This window comes from Tympanuchus pallidicinctus, unplaced genomic scaffold (assembly GCF_026119805.1).
Source record: "Tympanuchus pallidicinctus isolate F22 unplaced genomic scaffold, pur_lepc_1.0 scaffold23, whole genome shotgun sequence".
Taxonomy (NCBI): Eukaryota; Metazoa; Chordata; class Aves; order Galliformes; family Phasianidae; genus Tympanuchus; species Tympanuchus pallidicinctus.
Genome location: NW_026294740.1, coordinates 1,045,330 through 1,068,246, shown reverse-complemented (window position 1 = coordinate 1,068,246; position 22,917 = coordinate 1,045,330). Strand labels below are relative to the sequence as shown.

Here is a 22,917-nt window from a genome sequence, read left to right as displayed (position 1 = left end):
TAACAGTACAGCGATGGCCATGGTGGCTGTGGGATCTTCAGTGCAGGGAACTCTGAAGTTGGCCCTGCTCGAGTCAGACAAGAGACCTCCTATGGTCATTTCAGAGCTAAACTACAAGATATAACGAATGTGTATCAACATTATTATATAAACACAAGGAAATGCATTCTCAGAGTTCAGAGCTTCACAACTTTTTTGGCAAAGCTAAACTTGGATATAAGGAAAAAGTCTTTCACAGTGAGGATGGGGAAGCCCTGGCACAGGTTGCCCAGGGACGTGGTGGGGGCACCTGGAGACCTTCAAGGCTCTGAGCACCTCATCAAGCTGTGACATCTCTGTTCATTGCAGGGGAGTTAGACTAGCTGACTTTTAAAGGTTCTTTCCAACTCTGAGGATTCTGTGACTCTATGATGTATTAAAAAAAATAATCAGAAACAAATACCAAATAAAGGGCTTATAGAAAAACAATACAAAACAAAAAAAACAACACCTGAACCACAGCCTAAATAAACAAGACAAGACCAAGAAACCAAATTCCCTCCCTCCTGCATCTCTGTGATAAACTGAAAGCCACCTGAGCTCCTATCACTGTCCCTGCTCCAGAGGCTGGGAACTGGGATGTGGCAAGATGCTCTCTGATATCCCAGAGCCTTGACATGCTCCAAAGAGACCACAGTTAGAACTAAAATACGCATCCACTGCTTCTCTCTCTTTCTGCTTCTCAAATCACAGGTTAGAAGCCAGAATTCAGTACACACTAAAGCCAAATGCTGGTGATGTGTAGCTGAGAGTTAATGACAGATCTGATTCTTCCCATGAATGCATGTGAACAAGTTACTAATTTGTTCAAGTTTCTGTTCTTAGATTTCCTACTGCTTGCCATCACCGCAGGGGGCATCCAAGCCTTTATTACCTTCTTGGTAAAATAAACATCAACAAGAACAGCTTTGGGTTAGGGTGATTCAAACCTCATCATCTCAAACTTTGTTACTGGCTGGCAGCTTCTCCTTGGTAGGGAACTGGTTCTGGCAGTGATTCAGTCAATAACTGAGAGCTGACTTGGAATCAAGCTTTTATCGATGCCTTGGATGTTATTTGTCACGTGTGGGCTGGGTACCTGACCATGGAGAAATGCAAGGATGTGTCAGTGCAGGCTGTCACACTGACACTCACAAAGCCAGCACCGCCCCTCCAACTAACAGTCACTTCACTAAGGGCTGATGTCAGGAGCCCAACAAGCCCTTCAGCTGGCCTCTTCCACAGCCACGCAGCCCAAACCCGCACCCCCTCCCACAGACATGGCTGGAGAGTAAACCATCTTCAAACTGGTGCTCCTCACAGCCCTGGGGGATGGAATGCATCTAAAACCAAACATGGACTACAGAGCGGACTGAGGTTCTTCTCTTTGCTCAGGAAGGACATCTGCTGCAACGTCACAGGTGGGGAACACACACCTGCAGCTTGAAGCTGTGCTCCAAGCGCCACAAAATGACAGCTGCACTTACTTGGAAGATACTGGAGAAGTCTCTCAGGTTGAAAACGTAGTGGAACTTGAGAGCCGTCGGGAGGAAAGCAGCAGCTACCCTCTGGTGCAGGCCCAGGGCCAGGGAGATGAGCTGCTGAGCTGACTTCTGTACAGCTTCTGAGAAATTCTTGCTTGCCAGGTGCTGTGCTAAGATGGTGCTGTAGATCCTGGACAGGGCGTCCTGCCCGGGGCTGGAGAGGGCGAAGACACAGAAGTGACGCTGAGGAAGAGAAAGGAAGAATGGAAAGGTCAGGGGGCTGTGCAACCACCCCTGCGGCACCCAAGGCCCTGGGGGACTTGGTGTCTGTGCAGAATAAGGACACCTTCCATTTTCCAACTCTAATTTCCCAGCAGAGGAAAGTTGGCAAGTGACTTTTTTCAGCTCTCTAAGTGAGATTTTCAGCTGTATTCCACCATATATTGGAAGTTCAGCCCATCTGATGGTCTCACCAACTGACAGAGCATTGCCACTCCCCACACACTGTGTTTAACACTTCAGATTCAGCAAAGTTCAGCTACACTCGTGTTGCAGCCTCAAAAATCTAACGCTGAGCGGTTCTATCTGGCAGCCCATTTGGCCTCACTTTCTCACTCAGTGCCTGCTTCCCCAAATCCTGACTTCTGTGGCTTCATCTGCTTTTCCAGCAGCCCCTGGCCTCCTCCCAACACTCAGACTGCAGTAACACTTGGCTCTCCCATCCCACTGAACCTTCCCTCCCAAAACAGGAGGACTACACCCATGCCATCTTCGGAAGGTGCCATTTCCCAGAAGACTGATGTGGGACCCATCCCTCAGCAGAGGGGCTCATTTCCAGCCACAGAACACTCCATTTTAACACAGAACAGCTAAAAGGAGCCATGGCTTGGACTGACTCCAGTCATGAGACTTCTCCAAGAAGCTGTGATGCAGCTGGGAGGGGCAGAGCTGATGACTGTGGGCCCAGGTCAAGCCTCCCAGCTCCAATAAAATCAAACCTGAGGTTTAACACCTCTCCTAAAATCTATATTTGCAGTACGTAACAAGATGATCTGGTGTGTGGCAACCAGCCCATGACAGGGGCTGGAACTGGGTGGGCTGTAAGGTCCCTTCCAACCCAAGCCAAGCTGTGATGCTACGATTCTATCACCAGCACCTGGTAATGTCTTTTTCTTTTGAAATACAGAAGTTGGTGTTCTTGTGACTGTTTCCTTTGATGGAACAGCAAAATGAGAGGGAAACCAGACAAGGGAATATGGGAAGGAGTCCGCAGCCTTACCACTACAAATTTTGGTCACCCAACCGATTAATGCTATTTCTACTGATAAAACAACAGCAGCATCCCTGTCTGATTTTCCTCTGCCCTCATGCTCCAACAACGTCCTGTGAGATGAACTCAGACCTGCCCTGCTCTGGGCTCTACCTGCAGGCGTGGGTTGATGGTGAAGCTCCCTGCTGTCGGGTTCATGCACGACACATACTGCACGTTTGTGATCTCCTTCAGTGACAGCTTGGCCCTGTCGTACCTGCGGGCAAAACAGGCAGCAGGGTGAGCACGATGTCTGGGTTGGCTTCAGGGCTGCACTGGAGGCTCATGCACAATGTTCCCTATATCAGGGCTGAGAACATCCTTACCCCTCGCAGCGCTGCTGGCTACAACATATAATTTCACTGATCTTCCCAAGCACTGTCACTGCTTTTTCTTCAAATTACCTCTGCCTAGAAAATGTTTGTTTTCTACTGGTTGAGTGCAAATAACATCAGGTGCTTGCAGCGAGGGCTCAGCAGGGATGCTGCATCCCCACGGGGGCTGGATCCATCACCTCCCTCTGCTCTCAGCACTACAGGACGTCGATGCTGAGCATTCTCCCTCAAGACTACAGCCACACACCATGCCAAGAGCAGAGCCAAGAATGCCTCAGCCAGGCTGGGAGCAAGCGAGCTGCTGTGCTGGGAAAGGGCAAACCTCTGAGTGTGCCCCAGAATTCTCCAGTCCAGAAAGATGCAGTGGCAAACACAGTCCTGGAAGGGAGAATTGCACTGCATCATCCTCCAAAAAGCCATCCTGAAATCTGGGCCTGAACAAAGAGATCTGAGCAGTGCAGCCCAGGCAGCCTCCTACCAGTGCCCATAGTCCAGGTGCTGCCTGATGAGCGTATGGGGCTGCACCGTCCCATAGGCATCCACTGCTGGCATGTTCATGTCATCAATGAAGTAGATGAGCTTCTTGGTGCCCGGAGGGCCGTAATTTCTGCCAGCCTTTTTCTCTAGAGGCTTCTCAAGCACACCTGCACAGAGGAAGAGACGCAAATGTAAACTACCAGAGGGTCATGGCTGAAAAATGAAACAGGCTCCCACCCCATGCAGCTCTATGCCACATGCAGCTGCAGCAGCCCAAAGAGCTGGGTGATGCAGGGCAGGCATCCTTTACTTCTGTTAACAGGAGCCATACAGGTTCTCTGCTCCCCTCCCAGAATATCCAAACATCCCCACAGTTTAACTACATATATCCAATGTCAGCTGCCAGATTAGCCCTCAGATTTCAGCAGGGTCATGCATGAGCAAGGGAAAGGACACAAAGAAGAATTTATTGTTTCAGAGCTTTGGAAGATACTAGTCGGTTTTAGCAGAAGGCTGAGGTTGCATGTTGTACACTGTAAAACACGGTGAATATTTACAGCACCAGGCCATGTTTAATAAAAACCATTTCACCTTTCTGCACATAACATCTCATAGCTTTTGGTTCCTTGGATTCTGAGCTACCTTTACTGGCTCAGAAAGCGGAAAACCAAACAGAAGCAGCTGTTTTCTGCTGGGTGTGATGGATTCTCTCCCATGGATCGACTTGGAGCACATTCTATTCTTAGGGGCTCACTGCTACCAGACCCAGGAGCAGAATTAGTTCCATTTACAAAGGCTGGGTTGTCAGCACATCTATAGCAGCACAGCAAGCAACAATTCTTTGTAATTAGGGAAGACCTGCAAACGCAAACGGGACTGCAAACATCAATAAAACTCTCCTTGTTTAAAATGTACATTTAATCCAATCATTACCATGTTTAGAAGTTATTAAGGGAGATTTATGTTCTGTTTTTTGTTTTTGTTTTTGTTTTTTTTCAAGCTATGAGTTATATATGCTTTAAAGCACCATTTGTTCTGGCTTGGTTTGCACTGCTCTGGTGCACTTCAGACAGCTTTTCTTTCCCACTCCTCAAAATTCAGCCCATTTCTGGTTGCAGACAGTTGCTGCACAAAGGAATGAACTGAGCTGAGAAAAATGATGAATCTTGCCTCAGTGGAGCATCTTCCCCTTTCAGTAAAAGATTTGAGATGTCTTGTAGCAAGTTAAATTAAGTGTTTCAAATAAGCATTTAATTTAAATTTAATTAGCCCTTAATGAACATATAAAATCAGCCTTTTTTGAGGTTACACAAGTATCCAGGAGATCCATCACACTGAAACACAATTACTGGGGATCAAGTGACGTATTGGTGAAAGATGCTTTTTAGCTTGAAGCCACATCCCACAGTAACAGGAAGGGCCCACATCTCTACCTCTGTGATGCTACATACTTGAGCTGGAACCTGGAAGAAACAATCTCTGCAGATGGGACTTTGCAGGCATCCCTGCTCTATATGCTGCCTGCTGATGGGGGTGGGAGAGGCACTTAGCCTAAGAAATTGCTGACTTGAAGGTTAGGGTCTTATCTTTTCTTAAGGAGATCTAAAAAAAAAAAAAAAAAAACCACCAAAAAAATCAACAACAAAACTGCTTTGTATCCATGTTTTACAAATTTCGGAGGTGCCTGCTGGAGAAAAAAAGCAGCCAACTGACAAACTGCACCGAAAGGGACAAATTAACTCTAAAAAATGAGCAGCCGGGAAGCCTGCCGAGCAGCATAAATCATGCTTCCCAACACAAGGCATGCAGCCATGCCTTCATCCCCGAGCAAGATGACTTGTTCCCCTCCACAGAGGAGGAACGTCCCCATCTCAACCACAGCTGATGGCTGCAGGAAACAGGGACACTGACAGGGTGTACAAATGGCAGCACTGCTCACAGTAGCTCAGCCCATCCAATGACTCCAGGGCATCCCAGAGAGCCCAGAAAGGAAAAATGGGACCAGGCAGGAGGAGAGGGAGCCCTCTGCCATCACCACGCTCCTGACAAGGTCTCAGGGATGCTTCAGGAATGGTGCTCTCAGACAGGGCCAGAGGAGCAAAAGCACTTCAGGCTACATGGATCACAAAAGGGTTTAGAGGAGCAATATAAAGGAAGTGCTTTGCTTCATGGTGACCCTCAAGCACTCTTCAATTCAAAGCAAGCTGGACTGTTCCATTCTGGGTTAATAAAAACACACAAAAGTAACTTTCTCTGTCTTTTGGGCAACTCAAAGTAAAAAATCATTTCCAAAATCCCCCTGCAAGAATCCCCATCTTTCTCTTTGTTTCTGAAGAAACCACGCAGCAAACTGACCTTGCCTTGATCCCCAAGGCTCTGAGCCCCCATGCAGGCTGGGGGCAGACTTATCCCATGGGGGCAGACCTATTCCATGGGGGCAGGCTGGGTTGCAGTGGAATGCAGAGGAAAACACCAGCAGCAGGTAGCCCTGGCTCCCAGCCTTGCCTGTCTCCCTTCACACCATCCTCCTGGTAATTGGGATGCAATTCCCATCATCATATCCCCAGGACAGTTTGGATCCTAGCTAAGAATCCTATCTTATTCTGCATGGTTTAAATTCAAGCATCTTAAAGACAAACCTCAAGTCAAGAATGAGCTGCATGCTGTGCAAAATAGCAGCGGATTTAAGCATATACTTCAGCACAGCCCTGAACTGGAATCATGTGTTCAGAATTCAAATTCTCATGTTGGAAAACATCATCTACCACGAAACCAGGGCTGTGCAGTGCCAACACAGAGCACATAAACCAAACAAAACCTGCAGGTGACCAGGCAGCTCACCTATGGTTTCCTCTCCAAGGTGCAGTGCGTGTCCCACTCCGAACCCTACGGGATTCCTGGGCATCAGGTACCGTGCTAGAGGAGCTCACAGAACCACAGCACGTTTGGGTCGGAAGGGACCTCACAGCCCCCCAGCCTCGCTATTGCCACGGGCTGGTTGCCCCCCACAAGCTCAGACTGCCCAGGGCCCATTCATGGCCTTGGGCACCTCTGGGCAGCAGTGCCAGGGCCTCACTGCCCTCTGAGTAAAGAATTCCCTCCTTACATCTGACCTAAACCCCCCCCCATTCTAGTTTAAAGCCATTACCCCTAGTCTTTTCACCATCTGCCCATATAAAAGGCCATCTGCCCGCTGCCAGCCCTCTGTTGATGCAGCCACAAAAGTCCTGCAGCTCGGCTGCCGCCTCACCTTGCAGCATGGCAGAGGTGGTGTAGTAGTTGAACGGGACCTTCTTCACCACGTACGCATCTGTGTCCAGAGAGGAGAGTTTGTCCCCCACCAGCACAGACTTCCCAGTGCCTGCACTGCCCACCAGCATCACTGGGCGCTGGCGCTCCAGGAGCCGATCCATGAAGTACCGCAGCCGGACCGTCTCAGTTGTGGGCACGAGGCAAGCCTGAGGGCAGGGGGGAACGAGAAGGTGAGCAATTCCCATCACTGACAACCTACAGCCACGCTCTGGGGAGCAGAAAACCTGGGAGAGGTGGGAATGGATGAGGAGACTCCAGTTTGCAGACCACACCTGGAAGGAGAATGATACACAGCTGCCAGCCATTAAAATTAAACTAACTGTGCAGATGAAACCCTGACAGCTGGATGCTGGCAGCAGCATCTGGATCTCCCCACAAACACACATACTGCTAAAACGGTAATGACTTTTTCAAGTCATCTGCTCACAGCAGCACTTCCAAAAGGAGAGGAAAGTGTAGCTGGCAAATGCAGCTCTCTATCTGCAGACATTTTTCACCTAGCTCACAAAAACATCTCTGTTTTGAGACAGAACAATGTGGTGTCGCGGGGGCTTCATCCCAACGCCGTCTCCCTGCTCTTGGCGAGCTGCCACCAAACCCACCTCTCTGCACATAGGTTGTATGTGAAAGGCCAAGGGAAGGTGATCTGCACAGTCCAAGCACTGTAATGAAAACTGGATGATTTAGTTGTAGCTCACGCAGAAATGCATTCTTATTGAGAAGAGCTTGATGTTTAATGGTGCATCATCCCAAAGCCCGCTCACAGTCACCAAACGCACAACCAATCCACACAAGGCACACAAACCTGTAATGGCACTTCTGGATCAAATTCAAACTGGGGGATCAGTTTAGACCAAGGTTCAAACTTCTTTGTTTCTGGATCGATGTAAAAGTCAAAGACCGTTCCCTGAGAGGGAAACTTGATAGTCTTGAATTCTGCCACCCACCACTTGCTGAACTCCACTCTGTAGTCCACAAGCTGTGAGACAAAAAGGGAAGAAGATATGCTGATCTGTAGGAATTCATCAGTGCTGGAGAACGTTATCAGCCTCAGCCCACCAGAGCAGGATTGGTGCTTAAAACACATTCCACTGTATAATGGTCTTATTTTTTTTTCCTATTGTTAAGCCTAATTTTTCATTTCCACCGTTTCTTCTCATCGCGCCTATTTACTCATCTAAATAATTCATCCTCTGTGTTGATCACTCTCACAACAGATAGATGGATCAATCTGAAAAAGAGCAATACGTGCCTGTGACTAAACAGACCACTTGATTGATTTGTGGTGCCTGCTTCTTCCAACAGACAAGGACACAACATCTGTCTATGCCGGTGGCCGTGCTTAGTCAAAGCATGCATACTAAAGCTTTTCCTCATAAATCACAGCACTCTATTAATATCAGTCGTTGTCTTCTGGCTTCTTTTAAACCATGGCGTTCTGGAGCAACAGGACTGTGCCAATATACTGAGGCAGCAGAAGGAACCGCGTGCCCTCAGCTCTGCTTTCTTGTTGTTCCTCGTTATGTCCTTCCAAGCATGGAGATTTTCAAGCATTTTGAATTTTACAAGAGCTCATTTCGGTGCTGGTCCAGGACTTGCAAAATGTGCTCGTCTTTCTCCTCTGACAAGGATCTCCTGTATGACACCAGGCAGATCGGGGGTATTTCAGCTCCCTGCTCCAGGGAGGAGTTGCAGGGAGGGAGGGAAAGATGCTGTTAAAAAGATGTCTGTGAAACACTGGATGCAGAATTCATCCAGCTTTAACAGTACAGAGTCTTCCTGGGGCATATATGACACTCTCCCCACATGGCTATGCCACATGCCTTCCCAGGCCAGAAACTGGGACTGCCAGAACATTGCCTCCATGCTGGTAAGTCTCCATCAGGGCTTGAATTGCCACCAAACATCCTCTGTGAAGCTCCCTGAGCCACTCATCAAAAAGCCTAGAGAATCCTAAAACCAGCTTATCCGTATTCCTGATTTTGCATCCTCATGCTATTCAGAGAAGGGGAATAACTGTAATTCTCCATTCTCCCATTGTCACAACCGCCCAGTGCCAGCAGCAGAGCAGCCTTCAGCAGCAGGGACACACAGCAGTGCTGGAAGCCCTCTCGCGCCATCACTCCTGCAGCCCAAGATGCCTGCAGCTGCATGGATTCCAGCCCCAGTCTCACTGCCAGGACGGCCTCCAGCTCGAACTGCTTCCTTAATAACAACCCTGCATGGATTGCCACTGATCTCAGAGCCTTGAAATGGCCAATTTATCATCTGGTTTTGTACAGGGCCCTGCTACCCACCACCACATGCAGAGCGGCGAGAAGCCTTCCCGACTCTTTGCTCCTGACATTTCAGTAGCAAAAGGTCAACGCAAAGGGCCCCTTCAATGGAAAGCAATAAACAGATTTTATATTGGATCATTTTTCATCAGGCTTCCCCACGCTTGGACCGCCGTACCCTCGCTCTCTGCGCTGACATTTACAGAGCATCAGAAGCAGCCCCACGCTGGGTGGCATCCCACAGGGCCGCTGCGTGCATCCTCCTGCAGCCCTCACCAGGCTCTGGGAGCCCACCAGGCCCTGGCAATGCAGAAATGGCTGCAACAGTGCCAGGGGTGCAGGAGCAGAGCTGTGGGTTGGGGGACGTGGCACCCATTGGCCAAGCAGCTGCGTTTTAGCCAGCTTGCCGAAGGAGCTGTGAGCTGCTGTGGTTACACAGCAGTCTGCACTGCTAGAGCAAACACAGTGCTTCACATTGAAATTGAGGGGTTAAGGCTTCCACAAGGACCACAAAAGCCATTCTCATCCAGCTCACACAGCACCAGGAGACACGAGGGCTCTTGGTAAGCACCAAGTCTGGCTTTAGTTGCCCATTACTTCTCAAAGCTCCTTGCTATGAAGCAAACGTGAGCAGTCCAGCAGGTGTTTCTGGCCCGTGGTAAGACACACTGTTCTGAGCCGAGCCTTGTAGCTGGGAAATGGGGCAGAACAAGGGGCCAGGGGGGAGAGAAATGTCTCTTTATCCTCTGCTTCCCCAGGGCAACTCTAGAGAAGATCCTTGCAAGTCCCACTGTGTTCCCACACCAAAGCTCCCACCAAAGCCACTGTGTTCCAGCTCTACTTTGAGTACCAGGGTCTGAAGAGGGAGTTTAAATTATGCACTATCACATGATGACCTTGAGAAAACTCAGTCTTACAATACTACCATCATGTGAGGAGTCACACCCACCTCATCTAATGCAAACTGATGGAAACGGAGGCAGACAGCTGCAATTAATCTATAGGATAGATGCGCTGTGGGAAGCAGCATAGGGAGGAGTGCCCTGCCTTCCTCTGCCTCTGAGACAGGAACATACTGGGACTGTCAGAGGCGGTGATACATGGCCTGATAAACTCTCCTTCCCAAGAAAACCCTCATCTCTAGGCTGTGCCCTCAAGCACTAGTCTAGGGTCCAAAAGCTTGACTGTGGCCAGCAGCTCACTCCAGGGAACCAGCTGCCTGCCCAGAGGGAGCTTCCACCGCCACCCACCCCAGTAGCTGGCCAAGCAGCTGTGTGGCTGCTCCTCTGCACTAGTGCAGGGGCAAGGGAGTCGAGATGTCCAACAGCAGTTGCAAAAGCCTTGGCCAGACACTAAGAGACCCACACACTCTAAAGAGGGACCCTCTTTTCACATTTCATTTACAGTTATTGCAGATTTTCAGCAGCCACGTAACAATTCTGGCTGGACTGAAGACTTAAGCACCCAAAGGGCACCACGTTTTTGATCCTGTCTGACAGCCCTCCTCCAGCAAACAAAACCTTGGGGAGAGAGCACAGCCACTACTTCCACCTAAGAGGACACCCATAATCCCTGGGGCACATCATGCCCTGCTGACCACTTCTCTTTCTGACATGATTTTATCAGAAATTGAGGACTACCAACTGCTGACACACACCTCTTTTTAACAAAAGCCAGTGGTGCCAAAGGACCGGCTGGTTTGTGTCACAGAGTACAATGTCTACCCATGCAATCTGATGGCTGAAAGGCTGCTCAGCTGATGCATCCCCTAATAAACCACACTTAATTTCATCTCATTAAGCCTATCCACAGGTCTCTATAAATTAACTTTGTGTTTCTCCCCATTAAAACACGCCTGCATGAACAAACATCCTTTCATTGCTTGACCCCTACACCCTCCCCTTTCTGGTACTGTGGAGGTCATTTGCAAACAGATTTGTTGTATTCACATTTCTAATTCGTTATCATCCACATGCAAGCCCCAGGAAGCCAGCATTACTGATAGAGAACTACATGTTGGAAAGTATTAAGGGAAAAAAAAAAAAGAGGGAAGGAAAAAAAAGAGAGACATGCATAGAAGACTGATGAAGCAGCGGCTTCTCATTACCTGGTCTTGAAACATTGATCCACCAAAGGCCCAGACAGCAGCAAAGACAAAGTAAAGTTCATACAGCTCCTTGGGGCAGTCGGGAGGTGTGTTCTCCTCCGTCAGGAGGCACTCAAGGAGGTGACACAACATCTGAACCACGCTCTGCTCAGGAATGGGAATAATCTTCTTAAACCTGAGGGATGGAAATCGAAAGCATGGGAAATGTAATTGGGTCCAGCACTACAATCGCTCACAACACAGGAAGATAAGCCTAGAAATTCTTTTTTCAGAATATTAGCATTTTACTTTTTTTCAGTGCTTGTCTTATTCACGGGTACAGGGATAAAGAAAACCCCCATTCTCCTCCCCAGACCTGCTGGTGCTGGCACGCACACAACTAATAACAGTAATCGGAAGTTTCAAGCATTTTAAAACTTTGATCCTCTTGAAAGAAGTAAAATGCAAGTCTTGCTAAAGGCAATGATTTCCTGCGAACACAGGGAGTTCAAAAGCGGTCAAATAGAGGAGTAATAAAATAAACCCTTTCATCTTGCCATTTTACATTCATTTAAGCTACACTTACAGAATTCCAAACTAATATTGTAGCAGAACTGAAGTCCTCCATAAAGTAATTATAGCTATTTGAAAGGTTGGTGCTACAATTTCTGAATTAAGCAAGCTACCAAAATACTCAGCTCAGGGCTGCCTGCAGCTGATCCTATGGATTTCACACTCTGACACAGCAATGTTCAGCAGAGTGGGAAATGTCCTCCGGACTTTGCTGCTAGCAGCCACCGTCAGCTTCATTTCATAGGGAGCAGCTCCCTTCTACCTCCTGCCCAACTCTAATTTCCAAAGGCCGCTGTCTTCATTAATTCAGACTCTTCTGATAAGTCCTTATTTTGATCAATTAACACTAATGCTCAACTGCAGCCTGACTTTTTTGGTGTGTTCTTTTGTTTGGTCATTTGTTGGAAAATGGAAGCAAGCAGAGGATGTGAGAAGCTTCCTTACTCGGATTTGTTGGGACTCTGCTTTGGCCAATTCTCATTACGTGAAGATTAAGAGTGCTCTTTTTCCCTTAATGATTGATCAAGAACCACAGGACTTCTCTGTGGGCCCCACCTGGGCACTAACTCAACCCAAGAAGGATCAGGGCCCTTCCAAAAGTGCAAGTTCATATGTATTGGGCAGTTGGCCAACTGTGAAATACATCCAGGCTGGATGTCTGCAGACTAATTTCATTTTGTTCAAGTGCATTGGGAAAAGAAATTCAAGATAAAACTGCCTCAAGAGCAATCCTACTTTCTCTCACTAACACGGGAAAAAAGATGGAAGAAGGAGAAAGGAGATCTGATCTCTCTACCACCCGCACTACAAACTGAAAACTCTTCTTCAGCAGTGGTCTAAAACCTGCTCTACTGAAAAACAACTTCTAGGGTGGACGCAGGTCCAGCCTGATGCTTTTGGAGTTTGAGAAGACTTTCTCTTTAGGACGTCCTGGATTTACTTTCCAAGGGACGCAGAACTGGCACAAGAAGTACAGGCACGATCAGATTAAAACAAGATCTGCCAATAAAGGAGGGCAGGAGTGTTGGATTGTTTCATTGCTTCTCTGTGGTTAAGCCAGTGATGCTCGAAGCTCTTAAGGGGAAGGAGGAAACTTCTCCCCTCTGCTACCACATCTCACAGCCCCAGCACAGCCAGCATGGGAGCAGAGCATGTCCTCCTGCCCTTGGGGAAACAGTCACTGCAGATGGTACCTTGTCCTCAGGGTGTCCAGGCAAGGTGGCAGGTACTTGTCAAACAGAATGGTCAGGTTGGCTCTTTCTGACTGGATCTCTCGCTTGTCAATCCAGCTGCTCACTGGAGGATTCCAGCCCAGATCTGCTGAGTTGATGTACAGGATCCCTTTAGGGTGAGGAAAAAAAAATAACACTGAGGACACAGCAGTGACCACTCTTGGCCTTCAGCAGAACTGCTCAGCGACTTTCACACAACCAGCTACACCTGGATGCCCCATCATGGAGGGCATCCACAGCCCAGGCACTGCTCTGCTGCTCTGCCCTGCATTCCCACCACTGTAACCATCCCTCATCACAGAGACAAGGCAGGCAAAAGCAGGCAGAAAGGGCTGAGGAGCTGTGCAGCTCTGGGCAGGGTGTGCCAGGTGGGCTCCTCAACACCAACACAGCCAGGCATGGGGCCTCGTGGGGGTGCCATCGCCACGAAGGCTTAACAGAAGTTTGACATCTGGTGGATGAAAATCTTAACATGAGCCAGCAGTGAGCTTTTGCAGCCCAGAAGGCCAACAGTACCCTGGGCAAGGAGAGGACTGTCCCACTCTGCTCTGCCCTCACGAGGCCCAACTGGAAGCACTGTGTCCAGACCTGGGGTCTCCAGCACAGGAAAGATAAGGAGCTGTTGGAGTGGGTCCAGAGAAGGGCCATGAAGATGCTCAGAGGGCTGGAGCACCTCTGCTATGAAGAAATGTTGAGGGAACTCATTCTGGAGAAGAGAATGCTCTGGGGAAACCCCACTGTAGCCTTCCGGTATACTTAAGGGGCACATAGAAAAGCTGGAGAGGGACTCTGTGTCAGGAAATGTGGTGATACAGCAAGGGGGAATTATTTAGATCTAAAAGAGGGGAGATTCAGGTCAGATGTGAGGAAGTTTGCCTCCCCAAGGGTGGTGAGGCCCTGGCACTGCTGCCCAGAGAGCTGTGGGTGCCCCATCCCTGGAGGTGCCCTAGGCCATGGATGGGCGCCGGGCAGCCTGAGCTGGGGGAGCAGCCAGCCCATGATACAGGGTGAGACTGGATGGGCTTTAAAGGTCCCTTCCAACCCAGTGCTATGATTCTGCATATACCCCTAGAAATGTCCACTCTTCAGTGAATTCACTTCACAACCCTTCTGCAGAACAAAATGCAGAGAAGAAACACTAACAGTGAAGGGACACAACCTAGACAACATGATGACATCTCTTGATTGACTCAAAGTCAGAACGTGGTCCTGCTTGAGTCATGTTATTGCTCTGGGCCTCACTCCCCTGAATATGAAAGTAGAAGACACCTTCGCTCCCTCCTCTCTTGCTTCATGCACTTTTCCTAAAGATCAGAGGCAGTCTGGAATATGGATTGTCCATACAGGGCCCTGCACAGCTGCAGCACTCAGCACTGCTGCTGCTGTCATCATCCAGCAGCATCAGAGAGCTATGGTTACATCTCCGAGACGCACGGATTTGGGTTTAGGATCCTCAGTTTGCCCACGTGCTTCAGGGATAAGTTCTGCCCCTCAAAGACAAGCGTGATCCCAAGTTGGGAACTTCCAGTGGAATCCAACAGAAGTCTGGTAAATGGCAATGGATCCCAGCTTGCCCCTGCAACACCCCAGGGTGAGGTCAGGCCAGGACTCACCTGCTCTGGACACGGTTGCTGGGGTGGCTGTGCGCAAGTGGCTGATCTCAAACAGCAGTCGCATGGTTGGGTTCAGGGGGATTCTCTCATTGCTTGCCAGGGTCAGCACCTGCATGTGGCACACGGACAGAGCAGCAGCACAATTCTGGGGTTAATGCATCCCCAGGAACAGGACTGACAAGCACTGAGTACTTTGCACTCAAAGCTTGGTTGCTGCCATATCGGCTCCTCCAAGCACAGCAACTGATTTCTAACAGAGGAACGATCCCTCTCTTCCACAACTCAGAATCAACAGTACTCCCTTGGGGTGAGAGAAAAGGTGCACAATTATGCCCTATTCTCTACCTTTAAAGGGTCTGCAGTTATTGTCAGGACATCGTGGTTACTCATGATTCCAGTTTCCCAAGAAAGGGAAATTCCCATGAAAGCATGCTATTTTCCTCACGTATCATTTTCTTAATGCAACACTGTTTAGTATAGCTGAAAAAAAGTCCTATCATAACTGCATTATTCAAGGAGGTGTTACTTCTGTGTATGCATTTCTCCCATGCTGAGCCACACCATGCAGTTCAAGCAATGTCTGCTGCTTTAATTTATTTTAATTACCTTATTATCATCCATCACTGTATTAAGAGACTCAATCCACATCGGATCAATATCTCCATCTAGTACCATCCACTTGGGGCCATCGTGTGTGATGTTGGCCAGCTCTCTCATGATTGATGAAAACAGCCCTGGGAAGATGACATGAATATCCTGATGAACAAATCTGCCACCTGCTCTATTTTCTCTAGCATCTTGCTAAAAATTATCATAATTAATGCTTTCATCTTAAGCATTCAGAGCACCGTGCACCTGTACATGTTTTAAGTAATAAATACTTCTGTATCACAATATGGGTCTAGTCTGCTTTGAAGGAATCATTATGTTATCAGTCAGCATCACTTGAAGATGACTGCAGACCTACACATGAGCTTCATTCCCACTGAGAATAAGGGGTATGAAAAGCAAAAAGGAGATGCTGAGCGGCAAAAGAAAGCATGAGTTACACAATGAAGGGAAAACCATTTGAATCTGCCTTGGAATTTCTTATGTTTCTTTTTTTTTTGTGGCTCAAAATATTTCAGGGAAATCAAGATGCATTAAACGCTGGGTCATGGCTTTAGTGAGATTGAGGGGAGAACAAGCAGGGGATGGCATTGAATGACAGAACAAAATGTCAGTAAAATCAAGGAGACAGAGAGGATGCAGTGTCTCGAGGGGAGTAAATAATGAATGTTAAGAAGAGCAAGGAGGCTGGGAACAGAGCAGCTGTACTGCAGAGCAAACGGAAACTCCACGAAACCACAGCTCTGTTCCACACATGGAAACACTGAGGGAGATGCTGGTCTCCATGAAGAAACATCAGGCAAACATGAAAGAAAAACAAAGCGTCTCTCCTGACGAATTGTTAACAAACACACTTCTTTCCTCCAAGAGAAGCTACTTCTTTGTGACCCACATCAGGAATGGATATTGGCATTACATGACTGAAAATTAAGCCTGCACACAGCAAATGCAGAAGAGTTCACCTGATTTGGGTATCTCATTCTGAGATTAAGTCACAAAGGGGGACTCCACTGGCTCTGCCTCTATGCAGACCCTCACATGTTGAACACGTGCCACGCAAACTGCCCCTGAATCTGCTCCAAGATCATTAGTATCCAAAATATCGACCGTCTCAAAGCATCAATGCTCTCCTCATGTGCTCTGTGACAGCAGCAGAGAGAAAAGTGCCTCTCTCCTAACCTTGTGTATCCACACCACAGAGCTGTCAAGAGGCTTAAAAGAGGAGCTTGATTTTATAAAGCACACTTTTAGGGCTCCCTCGTGGGACCTTCCACCACCTAACAGGTACAGCCTTTTCAGCTCTCAATAATGAACAGTGATGAGATGACAGCATCACCTCCTGTTGGACTGTGGGAAAAATCTCCTTGCTGCTATTTGGCCAAAAGAAACAGAACTTTCAGGAATGGCCAACACAAAAAGTGTTTGCCTTTAAATCTCAGGGCAGAATCACCTATGCTCCCTTGAAATGTTGCAGGCCAGGCAAGAAAGAGTGCATGCCTTTACCACATCCTGTGCTGCTACTTCATGCCACCTGCAGCCCTCCGTCTGCTGCTGCAGCCTCCTGCACAGCTCTGCCTACATCCCGCACTTTCCTCCCTCACTTTCCATTTAGGATCCCTAATTACAATTAAATGAAATGAGCCCTGACATTGGAGCAAAGCGGGGCATCGGGAGGGGGTCCGTGGCAGGGAGAGGTGGGTGACAGTTTGTCTCCTTATCTCTGATGAGATTCTGGCCGAGGATGATTGATGGCAATGCCTTTCTCCCAGACCAGCTGCAAACGTAAATCAAAACTGCATTCCTGCATTAAACAACCAAGATTTGCCTGTGACCTTTCAGCCAGTTTTAAGCACATGGCTTATTTTCCTTGGGAGTGATGACGACTGACAGTCTGGCAAGTCCTGGTGTACTGCAGAGATCAGGAAGCAACTTGGTAGAAAATACTGTGGTGGAAAAGCATCACTTCCAGGGCTGGCGTGTGTGTTCTACCAGCAGTAGAAACTCAGGGCTGGCACACGCTGAGGGGCCCCAGCACACATCTCTTTTGTCACTGGCCCAGCTCACTCCAGCTTATCTGTCCCATTTAGGAACTGGTAACTGCTGGTCTTAAGGGACGTGACACTCTCAGGGCAATAGCATAAAGCAGGCTCATGTTACACTTCCCATCTGACGACCAAATAGCTGAAACATCCTACAAATCCTTTCAACCACAAACTCTCACATGGGTGCGAGCAGCAGACAAACGCCAGGCTTTGCGACCTGCACACAAGGAGTCCTCCTAGGTTGCTCAAGAAGTTCATAAAAAAAATTAAAACCCTTCTTTATCCACCCATTCAGGGAGAAAATACACATACCGTCCTTCCATTCTCTTGTCGCTGGGTTTATGATGCCAAAAAGCTCATCGTTGGTGACTGCTTTGGGGTTGAGGTCTGTCCAGACAGGCCGTCGCTTCATGATCTGGTAAGTCCTATTCAGAGACCTCATTACCTGCGACTTGCCCGTGCCTGCATTTCCCACCACAAAGACAGAGTGCCGTACTGTCAGCAGCTCCTCCAGCTGCACCACCTGAAAAAAGCATGCCCAAATTTCAGACAACGATGCCATACTGAAGTTCAGACTTACAAAGCAGCTTCTGCTGTGCCTTTTCTTTAGAAGGATGTGACCAAGATACGCAAATGGGTTTGGCTCCAGTTTGATCTAGCCACTCTGATCATGATGGTTGAGAACCTCAGACTGCAAATAAATCACCAGCACCATTTTGCCTGACCAACGGTGGCCTCCTATGATTGAGTGATAGAACTATTCAGTGGGTAAGAAATTGGTTGGATGGTCACAGCCTGAGGGTTGTGGTCAGCAGGTCTGTCTAAGTGTAGGTTGGTGATGAGCAATGTCTCCCAGGAGCCAGTCTTGGGACTGATGCTCTTCAGCACAAGAAATATGTGGAGCTGTTATAGCATGCCCAGAAGAGAGATACAAAGATCACCAGAGGGCTCCAATCATCTCTTATGAAGAAAGATTGAGGGAGCTGGGTTTGTTCAGCCTGGAGAACAGAAGACACCAGGCAGTGGTCCTTCAGTACTTAAAGTAAGCTTGTAAACAGGACAGAGAATGACTTTTCTACACAGTTGAATAGTGGTAGGACAAGAGGGAACGGCTTTGAATAACAGAGGAGAGATTTCGGTCAGTCATCAGGAAGAAATTCTATTCTCAGAGGATGGTGAGGCCCCAGCACTGCTGCCCAGAGAGCTGTGGGTGCCCCATCCCTGGAGGTGCTCAAGGACATGGACGGGCCTTGGGCAGCCTGAGGGGCAGCTTGCACACAGCATAGGAATGGGACTACAAGATCCTCAAGGTTCCTTACAGCCCATGCCCTTCCATGATTTTGTGATTTATACCTTATAGCTGTTGGCTGACAAAGCTCTGCTCTCTAGGGGTCATGCTTTCATCAAGCAACAAGGTTTGGCCCCTTGTAAACTCAGGGACTGAGTCAGTGCTGGCTTTCTGCACAACTGCGTCAGAACCAGCATAGCAAACTGTCTCCTCCACCAAGGTCAGACCGAAAGGGGAATTCTGCACAGAGCCACCTCTGCAAAGGCAAAAATGGTTGAGGAAAACCACAATTTGATGGCGATGTAGGCACAGCTGATTATTTGGTCTTACTTTGAGCACAAAGTTGTCCTCAGCCTGCAGCCGGAGGTCCAACACAGCCTGCCTCACAAACGACTCAAAATTCAAGTCATGCTTCCGAGGCACATCCAGTGCAGGGAAGAGGTCCCCAATCAGCCCCATAAACACGGGCACGTCATCAGTCACTATCTTGGGGATGTTGAAGTCACGAAGAGAACGCATCAGAACCTGGTCTTCAGGTCGCCCTGGGTCATCTCTCTTAAGGGAACCAGCAACAACCAGCACTGACTTGATGGCACGCAAGCCCCAGTCATAGTGATCCTATGCAGGAGAAAAAGGAAGGATGAATTTATGTTTAGACACCACACTGCCATGATGCCATGAAGGGGGAAGAACTAGTAGCTCTGAACAGCCACACAAGCCAGCAATAGAAATATGTTCAAATCTGATATTTGCATTGTGCCCAGAAGCCTCCTCCAGACTGAGCTACCTGATTTCTTTCCCGGATGAGATTCTTTTCAGGGACAGCATTAAAGAGTCAAATAATTCAACTGCTTCTACTACCGTGGGGACTCAACACTGGCAGCAGAACAGCAATAGGACTTGCACTAAACAAGACCTAAGCAATTTGTTCCACCAAAATAATGAAACAAGCTAAAGCAAGTCCAGCCTAGCCCGGATCTGCACAAGTTAATGAAGTGAAAGTCGTGTTAGTACATTATGAAGCCCCAAACACCCAGGTTTCTCCATTACAAGGTTACCATGTGCAGCATGTTGGCATGTTACAGCTCAGAAGCAGCACTGAGCCGTAAGGGCATCGCTGGAAAAAGATCACAAAGAGGTATGAGAGGAGCTCTCAAGCCAGGAAGTAACTTCTTATGTTCTTACTTTATCCACAGCCTTTAGACAGCCCAAGACCCCCTTCAGCCTCCAGCACAATTGCAGTCACTAAAGAACAGCTGGGAAGCTTCAGTCATGGAGCTGCAGTGGCAAAGCATTGTGTTCTGAGCAACTTTTGGGATCAGGGTGCTCCTCTGCTCCGTGCAGCCATGGAAACGGGCTCACCTGCTTGGACAAGAGCTCCTTGCACAGCTGGTACAGAGTAATGAACTTCCTGGCTAACGCACGGGCCTCGATGAACCCCTCAGCCACCAGCATGATTTCACAGATCAGCTCAAAGTCCGGCACAACCATCGCGCATGGCCTAGGAGGACGGGAGGGAGGAGAGCAGAGCCTTTGACTACAGGTCTTATAAAGAGGGGACAGGCGCAGTTTGCTGCCTACATATTAGTATGGTTTGGGCTTGAATTCAGAGGATGTAATAAAACAAAAAGCCTACGCTACCAGCTGTTCTGATCACAGCAGGCTGCAGATGATCTTTAACCCAAATCATTCTATGATTCTGTACTGCAGCTTATGCCACCCCAAAGACACAGAAGCTCCCTCTCCAGCTCTTCCTGAGTTTATCTGAGTTCTGTCCTGAGCTGAAACAGGAGGCTGTGTTGAAGCTCACCTGAAAACATTTGTGTCAGCACTGATGGAAAAAATAAAATAAAATTAAATAAAATTAAGAAAAAAAAAAAATCAGTCTTCAGAAGAAAATATAATTGTTGAAATCTCCTTTCTACAATGGTTTGTTTCCAGGCAATGGTGTTATCCTGATGGGTAGGAGAGCAGATGCTGAACCTGCTGAATCAGCAATAGTGAATACTGCGTGATGCTCAGAAAAGGATAACAGCAGTGGCTCGGTGCAGGAACCTGCAGACAGACTCAGATTTGGGCCTCTCCCCCACCTTCTGCAAAGTCTTAGCACTGTGCTGAAAAGAGGATGGGCCCCTCCTACTGCAGGCAGTGCGGGTGTGGGAGCAGAGGGGAAGGGAGCTGAGGGTGGGAGCCCTGTGTGTGCCCATTAACCCCATGTCCAGGTGATGTGCCAGAGGAAAAATGGCCATCCAGGCTCACAGACGTGTGATAATGAAACAAGGGGGATAACGAGTCCCAGAGCAGAGCAGACAGAGGCTGCGGCTATCTATCTGAGACAACTCTTCCACAGGAAAGTGAGAGGGAAGGAGATCACAGAATCATAGAATAGCCTGTGTTGGAAGGGGCCCCAAGGACCATCACGTTCCATCCTGCATCCTGCTCCATCCTGCCCTATCCAGCTGAAGGACCAGGGCTTTTTTACAATATTCAGCTACTGAGAAATGAGCCAAAAGGCACAACAGCCTGTGTTTGCTGAGAACCAGGAGTCGATCTGCAGCTGTAAAAGGGCAGAGGATTTGCAATGCTATCTTCCAGAATTACTCCTGTGAGACAGGTCATGCACTGACTTCACCAACACAAAGCACACAGCTCATTTTCCCTGCCTCTATACTCCTGGTACTGGCTTCTTGTGCAAGGCAGAAATCTGTGATTCTCCAATCACAGAAAGCAAAGTCAAGCTTAGACATCCCAAAAGACAACTCCTGTCAGCCCTACACAGGCCACAAAACCTGGCCTGGACTCACCTGAAGAGAGCCTTTAAGTTCTCAGGTAGCTCAGTTCGCCCAGCATAACCAGGGTTCATGGTGATGAAAATTCCCACTGAAGGTACCAAGCTGATCTCTTCTCCAAGAAAACTGAAGGATTTCTTCTTCTCCCGTATTGCATCCTGCACACTCTTCACCTAGGAGCCAAGGCAAAACGTTGGTATGGTGTTCAGTACAAAGAAATACATTAGATGACGATGCCACACTCCTTACCCCTGGCCCCATGACAGACAGCTTACCACTGGTTGGGTTTTATTGTTGCTGTTTCACTTTTTTAATCAACCATATAAATCTTTATATAGCATTTGGAGTACATCTGTGTGCCAGCATCACAGCTAAGGTCTGACAAAGCAGAGAACAAAGCTGAAGAGACTGGGAAACAGGGAAAGGAGAGTTGCACTATTTCTCATAAGAGCAATGGGTGAGGAGCAGGAAACGGCCCCAGAACTTATCACTTGTTAAGTTTCTGGGATATCAGATGCTTAATTTAAACCAAAATCACCAGGCAGAAGCTGCAAGGCCTCCCCTGCCACCTTCACTTACTAATATTACATTTGCCTGATTGCAGCGCTGTCCTTCCCATTCCTTGGGTTCCAAAGAACCGAGTTTATTAAAGACGCATCATCTCTTCACCAACACAACTTAAGCAAGGGAGAAATCTATTTTCACCACTCTAACCTCGCCGCTGTTTGCCATCTTAAAGAGAAGCAATTAATCGAATATTTTCCTGCAAGGAACCGTATCGACATTAGCTGCATGACTAAGGCAGCCAATTAAACATCGCCATGGTTACACCCCCAAGAGCAGCCAGCAATGGAATGGCAGCTGTGCTGCCTTCCTCAGACGCGGCTCTCCAGCCAGGAGCAGAGAATCATTAGCAGTTGAGTCATATCTGGGCTTCTTTTGTTCAGCTTCCCCTTTTATTTTAAGATCCTCAAAGACTTTTTTTCAATGACAACTTTCAACTAGAATCTGATGGAAGAGAAAATGAGGGAAAGGCACATAAACGCCTCTACTCGCCTGGGGCTTCTTTGGGATGTCACGTAAGGAACCAATTACAGCTTAGAGGGAGATGAGAAGAGTGAGGAGTCCATGGAGGGGTTCAGAACATCTTTGACTGAAACATCTACAAGAGTACAGAACTTTCTGGGCTCTAGACATTTCTTCCTACAAAACTGAGCCCAAAAGAGAACATATCAAGAACTCTGTACCTCCATCAAACACCAGGATCCTAACACCCTGCATTCAACTGACACTTGGGTGCAGAAGAAGTTGAACCCTTCAGCTTCCCAGTTTTCCACAGTGAAGTTCCCCAAGGCTCAACATTTTCAGTGCTGCTTAAGTCAGAACTGCTTCATCCATCCCAGTGCAGCTGGGCACCCACCACCCAAATGCTTGGGGTAGTTGGACGCTGGGGGCTCACCATCCCACCTTGCCT

General features: G+C 48.2%; 1 protein-coding gene across 1 annotated transcript in view; it reads right to left on the bottom strand.

Moving 5' to 3' along the window:
• The window catches only part of DNAH9 (dynein axonemal heavy chain 9), a 188,826-nt gene that overhangs the window by 121,318 nt on the left and 44,591 nt on the right, over window positions 1-22,917 (bottom strand). The window contains exons 29-41 of the mRNA XM_052688193.1: window positions 21,459-21,616; window positions 20,017-20,155; window positions 18,985-19,272; window positions 17,679-17,889; window positions 15,322-15,449; window positions 14,716-14,824; window positions 13,064-13,211; window positions 11,319-11,493; window positions 7,741-7,914; window positions 6,874-7,081; window positions 3,625-3,790; window positions 2,926-3,028; window positions 1,506-1,745 (exon numbers count right to left, since the gene is read on the bottom strand). Of these exons, the coding sequence (XP_052544153.1) occupies window positions 1,506-1,745; window positions 2,926-3,028; window positions 3,625-3,790; window positions 6,874-7,081; window positions 7,741-7,914; window positions 11,319-11,493; window positions 13,064-13,211; window positions 14,716-14,824; window positions 15,322-15,449; window positions 17,679-17,889; window positions 18,985-19,272; window positions 20,017-20,155; window positions 21,459-21,616 (2,247 nt within the window). The remainder of the gene's footprint in view (window positions 1-1,505; window positions 1,746-2,925; window positions 3,029-3,624; window positions 3,791-6,873; window positions 7,082-7,740; window positions 7,915-11,318; window positions 11,494-13,063; window positions 13,212-14,715; window positions 14,825-15,321; window positions 15,450-17,678; window positions 17,890-18,984; window positions 19,273-20,016; window positions 20,156-21,458; window positions 21,617-22,917) is intronic.